At 41.5% G+C, this 9,736-nt stretch overlaps 1 protein-coding gene across 1 annotated transcript; it reads right to left on the minus strand.

Moving 5' to 3' along the window:
* Positions 1 to 861: 861 nt before the first annotated feature.
* MAP10 (microtubule associated protein 10) lies at positions 862 to 3,985 on the minus strand. Its single transcript, XM_023647507.2, has one exon. It carries the CDS (start codon positions 3,920 to 3,922, stop codon positions 1,124 to 1,126), a length of 2,799 nt encoding a protein of 932 aa, XP_023503275.1. The 5' UTR covers positions 3,923 to 3,985; the 3' UTR covers positions 862 to 1,123.
* Between the last annotated feature and the right edge of the window lie 5,751 nt (positions 3,986 to 9,736).

The following is a 9,736-nucleotide window of genomic DNA, read 5'->3' on the forward strand; positions in this document are numbered from 1 at the left end:
AACATTAATCAAGAAATCACACAAATTGTGGGTTTTAAAAAAAAAGGAGCTGGCCCAGCGGTGTAGTGGTTAGGTTTGCACGCTCTGCTTCAGGAGCTCGCAGTTTGCAGGTTCAGATCTTGGGCGCAGACCTACACACCACTCATCAAGCCATGTTGTGGCAGTGTCTCACATACAAAATAGGGAAAGATTAGCACAGATATTAGCTCAGGGACAATCTTCCTCACCAAAAAAAGAAAAAAAACTCCACCATATAGAGCACTATGACAACTTATAAAAAGGACTTCACCTATTGGGGATATGGGATGTGTATGCATCCAGGAAGATTTCCCTAACAAATTCATATGTATGTAAAACACGAAGCTCTTATAATTGCAGGGGCTATATCTTAAATATTTTGTATCTTTCTGCATCTCACACAGTAAGTCTTCTATACTTGTTAAATGATTTATTCCCATTAAAATTTGAGGCTATTCTTATTAACTAGCCTTTTTTCAATGGTGTGCATAAAGTCAGCTTTAGGATCACCCATTCTCTAGGATAGGGGCTGGGTCCATGGCTGTGTGGTTAAGGCTGCACATTCTGCTTCGGTGGTCCAGGGTTCTCCAGTTCAGATCCTGAGCATGGACCTACACACTGCTCATGAAGCCATACTGTGGCTGCATCCCACATGGAGGAACTAGAATGACTTGCAATTAGGATATACAACTATGTACTGGTGCTTTGGGGAGAAAAAAAAAAAAGAGGAAGATTGGCAACAGATGTTAGCTCAGGGCCAATCTTCCTTACCAAAAAAATTTAAAAAGCATACCATAAAAAAATAAATAAAAATTTTAAAAAATACTCTAGGATACTTAAAGATAATTTAGGAAGACAGATACTTTTATTCTTACAAGATTAAACAACTTAAACCTTACCCAGGTTATAAAGGGATCTCAGGATCAATCTTGTCAGATTTAACGACAAACACTATTTAAACATCAAAGGAATGACAAACATTTATATTTCTTAAAAAGAATTCACATAATTTACATACTAAAAATAACGTAGGTATTAAAAATTGTTTCACTAACAGTACATATAGGCTATAAAAACATTAAAAGTTTTTTAAAAGCACATATTTTTACACTGTATATCCTGGAAGTTTATTTATTACTAATTCACAAATATCTCTGCATTGCTTAGAAATATTTAGTGAACCAACTTCATCACTGTCTTCTTCAGAGTGATCTGAAGTACTCCTATCCAAGACATTAAGTTCTAGTTCTGATAAATTAGATGGCAGATAAGAACTCACTTGAGATGTCCGAGGTGACTGGCTTTTCTCTAAAGAATTGCAATCAGTTCTTGTTTTACGTTTAACAGAGATGTCTTGACCCCTCTTTGCAAGTTTAGAATTATGCATACTATTGTGGTCTATTTGGTTTTCTTTCTCCTCAGTCCAGTGTGATGAAGATAAATCACTGGTGGAGATGTTAGATGCTTCCTCCAAACTTTTATCTTGAGCCTTTGAAATATGAGATCTTTTGTATGAGTGTACTGGTGATCCGGCTGAAAAAGGAGGGGTAAGAATAGAACTCTTCTCACTGTTATTTTTCCTCATGGACAATCTTGTTTCACTAGACTTACTTGTATGTTGACTATGTTTTGGATCTTCTGCCCCTAGACTGCTATCACAAGCTTGTGAAATTCCGCTGGTGTCCTCAGTGGCACAGAAGTCTTCGGAATAGCAAGGGCTAGTGAAGTCATCTGAATACTTTAGTTCTGAGATGCTTTCCGAGCAACTGTTTTTACTTGGCTTATTTTCACTCATGTCAGCAGTAAGAATGTCATTATCAGTGGTTTTGACCTGCTTATCAGTTATTTCTTTATCTACTATAATTCTGTCGACAATTGCAACCTGTTGGAAAACACATGGACTTGGGACTTTCATTTCCACTTTTCCTCCAAAAATATCTGTATGAGTAAACCTTTCTGGGACAATGGTATTTTCAGGACTCAAAATTTCTTCCAATGAACCATTATTGGTTGTATTTTCACCAAAATCAATTGTGTTTTCACTTATACATTTCAGCTTAGTTTCTTTAGTTGTGCTGGGGTTCTCAAAAACTCCACTAATTTGCTTTGAGTTATCAGTTTTTTCAGCAAAAGATGCATCTGATTCTAAGTACTTATCTTTAAGTAGTTGATACAGCTCCTGATGTTGTTCTGCAAAGCTTAATATTTTAACTTTGGACGATGGATTTCTGAGTTTTGCACCCAACATCTGTGTTTGCATTTTTCTATATTTTTCTCTCTTTTCATGTACTACCAACATCTCAGGATTTGTTTGCTTTAGACGCAGTTTAAATGTATTTGTTAAACCATAAAGTAGCTTCCCCCTTGGAACTCTTTTTGGGGGAGTACCACTGTTCTTTTCAAAACATTTACCTTTCTTTTCAACTTGGTGCTTTTTACACTGAAGACTCACAGACTTTTTGTTTTCCCCCAAAGAAAGCTCATCCTTCTTAAATTCAGATTTACATGTGGATTTGGTAGAAGTTTCTGGGGCCTTCTTATCCTCAGTTCTATATAACCAGGCTAAGTGAGGATGGACATGAGTAGGGCTTGCCATGGGTTGGTTGTATAACAAGGACAACTCAACCAACAAGGCATTTAACAAAGGCAGCTGCCTTATCATATTAATTCCATCTTCCTCAGTTTGAGGGTGACTCATAGCTTGATTACTTGCTCCCATATCCTGAACACGTGGAGGATTTATAAGTATTGGAGGCTTCTCATGTATTGCAGAATTTGTATGTTTTACAGGATTAGTATGTGTTGGGGGACTTACAAGTTTTTCTTCTGGAAAAGTACCATTCAATTCCTCAGGTACATTCATTTCATGCTTAATGGTGATTTTACCCAGTACAGGAGGTGTCTTTTCTTGGGCCAGATGAGTGTAGTACAGAGGAGGAGGGCAAAATGTGTTGGTTTCAATGTCCAACTCTGTGACTTCCTGATTTTGGGGGCTGATGCTTCTCACACCAACAGCATTTGAACAAATAGAGGTGGTTTTGCCATTCTCCACAAAACCAATGTTATCAGAGTTGGTCTTACTATGAAGAGCTATTTCTTTCAAATCTTTCTGGGTCTTTGGGATTTTTAAACTCACGGGAGGCCCACCAGCATCTCTTGGGCTTGGCTCTGAGTTCGGCTGCTGTAGCTGCTGTTTTTCCTGCAGGGTTTGGGTGCTGATCTCCACGGCCTTCCGCCCCTCCACTCGCTCCACCCCACCTCCTGTGCAAGCGACTGGCCGCTCAAGATGGCCCAGCAAGCTGCTCCCCAGGTCAGTCAGGCGGTAGCCCAGGCCAATGTCCCCAATCCGCTCCCCCACTTGGTTATGCAGAGGGAAACTTCCACGATGACCCTGGGAGCAGCCGGAGGAGGCCGGCCCCAGCACCTTGCGGGCCGCGGAGGCCAGAGAGATGCTGCAGGCGCCCAGGAGCCGCGGGGCAGGGCTGGGGAGCCCGGGAGGCAGCTGCAGCAGCAAGGTGTAGAGCGGGCTCCGCAGCAGCAGGCGGTGCAGGATGGCGGGGTGCAGGCGGAAGAGACAGGACTTGCCGCGACCGAAGCTGACCAGGCCAGGCCGGGGTTCCGGGGCGGGGGCGGCGGGGCCGCCGGGAGGGTAAACGAGCAGCGTGGGGAAGTCCGACAGGCGGAAGGCCACGGCGGGGCACAGGCTGCACGATGGCCGCCGCGGCGCGGCCTCCTCCCCCACCTCCTGCTCCTCCTCCAAATCCTCCTCCTCCTCCGCCGCCGCCGCCTCCAGCTCCTCCTCCACCGCGACCACGGCCGGCGGCAGCGGCAGCCCGACTTCAAGACGCACCCAGTCCACGAGCAGCTCCAGTGAGAAAAGCCGCTCCGACGCGGCGGCCGCCATTGCTGTTGCCCCTGGAGACGCTGCCGCCGCGCTCTAAGCGAACAGAAAGCCCAAGCCCTTGGTTCTCGCGAGAGGTAAGGGGAAGCCGGCGCCTGTGTCTGCTCTCTCGCGAGACTTGAGAGGACGCCACTGCAGGTCTGGGTGGTGGGTTTCGTGGGAGTTTTCGCTGCTCGGTGTGTTTTGCTTTGCGGACTTGTGTTAACACGATTCTCTATGGTAATACCGAGGCTACGAATGGCAAAAAAAAAAAAAAAAAGGAGGCTTATGTTTTGGTTTTGGTCACGTTTTTATCACATGCTGTGCAACTTTGGGGTCAGGTGAAATCTATCTGAGGAATATTGGAAGTAAATCAGGACCCCTCCCCACTCCTCCACCGATCCCTCACTCCCCTTTCCAGACCCCAGGCTGCAGACAGTCAATTGACTGTCCATGGTCGGCCCTCTCTGGCTGGTCGTCTACCCAAAAGATGATTTCACTGCTGTAAGGCGGCCTGGGAGCCTTTGGGTAAATTAGGGTAGCACTGAGACAGTCACAGTGAGTGCGGCCACGTTTCCAGCTGAGCAATCACCACGTGTGGGAGTAATGTTACTGGTTCCGTTCAACAAAAGAAATATATATACCTAAACACAGAGTTGGGGGAGGGGAGGAGATCTTAGAGCACTATTCTGGATTTTATTACTGTTTTTGATGAGGAAAATTAGCCCTGAGCTAACATCTAGGCCAATCTTCTTCCACTTTCTATGTGGGTTGCTTCCACAAGGTTGCTGACAGTGGTGTAGGTCCATGACTGGGGTTGGGACCAAGGAATGCGAGCCCTGAAGCAGAGTGCACTGAACTTAACCACTATGCCACAGGACTGCTGGCCCCTAGCCTGGGTTTTTGAGGAGACATGCTTTAACCTCAATGAGCTAGCCAGCTAGTTTGAAACCAAAGCTGATGGTGGAAAGCCTAGAATGACATAGTAAGAAATTTGGACTTTATTCTGTATAAGTTGTTTTGAGTGAATAAGTGTGGTCATATCAATGTTTTAAAATGTAGCAGTCCAAATACAAAGGATGGATTCTTCTAATAAATCAAATGCAGAACAATCTATTGCAGTTGTCTAAGTGAGAGATACTTATGGGCTAAACTTGGTCAGGGTCAGTAGAGATGAAAGAGAAGTGACAGATAAAGAAGCATTTGTGATAGCGGAATTTATAATTGGGTGACTAGGAGAGAGAAGTTATAGGTGAAAATTTTCTGCTACTGAAGGAGAAAACATTGAGGGGGCACAGACTTGATTTTTTTTAAAGTTACTTTGGGTTTGGAGGAGATGTAGAGTTTGAGGTGCCCGCTAGACATTTTGTGAATATGTTCAGCGTTAGACAACTTTATAATTTATAGTTCAACTATATTGCATGGAAGCTCAGAGAACCTTGTGAAGCTCAGGAGGAATTCAGGATTGGAGAGATTGGTGCTTTAGTGTCAAGACCTGTGGGAGGTTTCATTGCTGTATATAAATAGAAGCTCCTACTCTCGGCCTTGAGAATCTTACCATCTACTTGCAGAAGAAACATTTATCAAGTGACATGCTTAATGGATGGATGATGTAGAGCAATGAAAAACAACATATTCATAAGTGAACAGCAATGAGATATTGAGTCCCCATGTGCCAGCCTAACACAGTGGATAAAATTCCTCATAGAAGACTTCAGCAGTAAATGTTGTGACTAAGATTAATAATGTGAAATATTAGCACTCGGATGTCTCCTAGGTACAGACAGGGTAGCCAGTGTCCCTCTTCTGTAAGCACATTGCTTCTGTAATATGTCAAGTTTCTACAGGGATAAGAAATTATCTACCCAGATACTCTACGTGACGGGTATTGCAATATGTGAATAATATTTTATCGTTGTAAATAATGATAAATGTAACAAGTAGAACTTTTACTAAGACAATTACAAATTTTCTATGTTCATAGACCACACATGGAGAAATAGCACAGGGCAGTGGCTGAGAGTCTGGATTCTGTAGACAAACTGCCTGGCTTAAAGCCTGGCTCTGTGACCACAGAATAGTTTGGTAATTTGTGAATCATTTTCCTCATCCAAAAAATGAAGGAGTTATAGTATCTACCTCATAAAAAATACTGTAAGTATTAAATGAGTTAATATTCACAAAATTCGTAGAACAGTGCCTGGCACATGGTAAATACTTAAATAAACTGAATACATAGTACATACTTAAAATAAATATTATATATTATTTGCCATATAGCAAACTTTTTAGCTGAGTTTTTTAAAGCACTCAGCTATTAGTTGGAATAAATAATTTATCTGATATGGGCCTATTGTTTTTGATCTGTAAAAGTTTATATGCTCTGTGTTCTGCCTTTCATGCAGTAGCCAGCTGTTTTTGTCACAGGTAAAGGCAAGGCTAGGCAAGAGACTATGGATTGATGCTCGTTAATACTTTCAGATATAAATCTGGCGTGCAGTGTTAAGAAGTATGAATTTTTATTTTTTTGAGGAAGATTAGCCCTGAGCTAACATCTGCTGCCAATCCTCCTCTTTTTGCTGAGGAAGACGGGGCCTGAGCTATCATCCATGCCCATCTTCCTCTGCTTTGTATGTGGGATGCCTGCCACAGCATGGCTTGCTGAGTGGTGCCATGTCCGCACCCAGGATCTGAACTGGTGAACCCAGGCCGCCGAAGTGGAACATGTGAACTTAACTGCTGTGCCACCAGGCTGGCCCCTAAGAAGTATGAATTTTATTGTGAGGGATTTGGGAAGTTATTTGTGGGGGTAGCCTGAATTAGGATGTTTGCAGTGGGCATAGAGAGAAATGATGTAGGAAAGAGATTCATAGGACTGGTTGATTGCGTGGATTTGAAGTGTGAGGGACTGGAATATGGAGCCCAGGTTTCTACTCTAGGCGACTAGGTAGATGGGACAATAAAGAGAAGCAAGTTTTTTGTAGTTCTTGTTAGAGAAGGAGGTGAGGGAGGCCAGAAGTGAAAACTCTGAGCTTCGGTGTCTGATATGTTGGGTTTTAAGTATCCCACATACATTCAGGTGAAAAGGTATGGGTTAGATATATGAATCTGAAAGTTGGAAGAGAGATCTGGGGTGGAAATATGGATTTAGGAGACATCAAGATGGAGCTCGTAACCTAATTTCCTCATATAAGACCTAAATAAGTATAGTGATGAAACGTTATTTTCTCATTTTATGTGAGTTATGTTGGGACTGTGCATCCTGCAAGAATTTTGGCTTCATTTCTATTGGATTGGCAGGAGCAGATATGATGCTAACTACCTTTTCTGGGGGAGTAGTTTTAGGGTGAAAAGGGACAAATCAAGTCAGAAGCATTAACTAAGGTAGTATAGCTGCAAGGCATGATGAGACTTCAATAATTTTGAGAGGAAACAGCAACTGGATTAACAGAACTGATTGAGCTGTGGGTCTGGCTCTTTGAAGGCAGACGTGTGTGTGATATCATAAGGGCTGTGGACCTAAAGGGGATAGACCCAGCAGGGGGATGGTTTAGCAGGAGTTGTAACAAAATGGCAGTAGTGGAGTTAAGTGGGAGAGCAGCAGCATATCCTGGGTGGCCAGTCTAGTTTGGAACAGAAATGCAGGCATGTGGAAAAGATCAGCTCCTGGAGGAGCATGCGGGCTGGAAAAGCCATGTACATATCACGGCTCCAACCTTCTCTACTCAGCTTCAGAAAACGGAAAGTAGCTAAGGTGCTCTTGAGGAAAGCGAGGCAGCCATCCAGTTTTGTGGCCTGAACAAATACTGATTAGGAGGAGTCTGTAGCTCAGTGACCATAAAACTGTCCAAGACTTACTGTAAAGGCACCAAATACTAATGCTAATCCCCATTCCTTGGGGCATACTGCTGCCTATAGACTTTCTGGCTTAGTCAGGATTAGCTCAAAAATCAGGTAGAACCACCTATAATTGACATAGACTCATGGGACTGGAGATGCCTGCCAGGAGGAGCATCTAAAGCTGAGGACAGAAAGGGGCTGAGTGGAGCTAACCAGGGGGAAATGGAATCCAACATCTCTTCCTGAAGAATGATTATTTACACCAGTGCTTCCTTTTCTCCACTTAAAAGAATATAATCTACAAAGAGCTTACAGCTAACATCACACTTAATGGTGAGTAAATAGAAGCTTTCCCACAAAGATCAGGAGCAAGGCAAGGATGTCCCCTTTCACCACTGCTTTTCAACATTGAACTGGAAGTCCTAGCAGTAAGACAATAAGAAAAGAAAAGGAAATAAAAGGTATATAGATTGGAAAGGAAGAAATAAAATTATCTTTGTTCACAGATGACATGATCATTTATATAGAAAATCCAAAAGAATTGAAAAACTCTTGGAACTAATCAATAATTATATCAAGGTTACAGGATATCAGGTTAATATACAAAAGTCAATAGCTTTCCTATTATCATAGCAATGAACAAGTGGAATTTGAAATTAAAAACATAATACTCTATATATTAGCACTCCCCAAAATGAAATACTTAAGTAGAAATCTAAGAAATATGTACAATATATATATGAGGAAAACTAGAAAACTCTGACAAAAGAAATCAAAGAAAAACTAAATAAAGGGAGAGTCCATGTTTATGGATAGGAAGGCTCAATATTGTCAAGATGTCAGTTCTTTCCAACTTGATCGGTAGATTCAATGCAATGCCAATCAAAATCCCAGCAAGTTGTTTTGTGAATATCAACAAACTGCTTCTAAAGTTTATATGGAGAGGCAAAAGACCTAGAATAGACAACACAATACAGTCATGCATTGCTTAATGACGGGGATACATACTGAAAAATGCATCATTAGGTGATTATGTTGTGTGAACATGATAGAGTGTGCTTAAACAAACCTCCATGGTATAGCCTACTACACACCTAGGCTATATGGTACTAATCTTGTGGGACCACTGTCATATATTCAGTCCATCATTGACCAAAATGTCATTATGCAGCACATGAGTATCGAAGAACAAAGTTGGAGGACTGATTCTATCCCACATTAAGACTTACTATAAAGCTACAGTAATCAAGACAGTGTGGTATTGGTGAAAGAGTAGACAGCTATAATTGGAACAGAAGAAAGAGCCCAGAAATAGACCCACATAACTATCATCAACTGATCTTTCACAAAGAAGCAAAGGGCAATACAATGAAGCAAAAATAGTCTTTTAAACAAATGGTGCTGGAACAACTGTACATCCACAGCAAAAAAAAAATAAAAGAATCAAGACAAAGACCTTACAGCCTTCACAAAAATTAATTCAAAGTGGATCATAGATCTAAATGCAAAACATGAAACTGTAAAACTCCTAGAAGATGACATAGGAGAAAATCTAAATGTCCCTGAGTTTAGAAATGACTTTTTAGATAGAACACCAAAGACATAATTTATGAAAGAAAGTACTGATAAGCTGGATTTTATTAAAATTAAAATTTCTACTCTATGAAAGACACTGTCAAGAGAATGAAAAGACAAGCCAAGTGAAAGAAAATATTTGCAAAAGACATATCTGATAAAGTACTCTTATTGAAAATATTCTAAGAACTCTTAAAATGCAACAATAAGAAAACAAACAACCCAACTAAAAAATGGACCAAAAAACCTAAACAAACACTACACCGAAGAAAATATATAGATGGCAAACAAGCATATAAAAAGATGCTCCAGATCACATGTCAGTAGGGAAATGTGAATTAAAACAACGAGATGCCACTGTACATCAATGGGAATGGCCAAAGTCCAGAACACTGAAACACCAAACGCTGGTGAGGATGTGGA

Source organism: Equus caballus, chromosome 1 (genome assembly GCF_041296265.1).
Source record: "Equus caballus isolate H_3958 breed thoroughbred chromosome 1, TB-T2T, whole genome shotgun sequence".
Taxonomy (NCBI): Eukaryota; Metazoa; Chordata; class Mammalia; order Perissodactyla; family Equidae; genus Equus; species Equus caballus.

Bases quoted from the DNA above. Each gene is read 5' to 3' on its own strand.
- MAP10 (XM_023647507.2), bottom strand. From the start codon at position 3,922: ATGGCGGCCGCCGCGTCGGAGCGGCTTTTCTCACTGGAGCTGCTCGTG.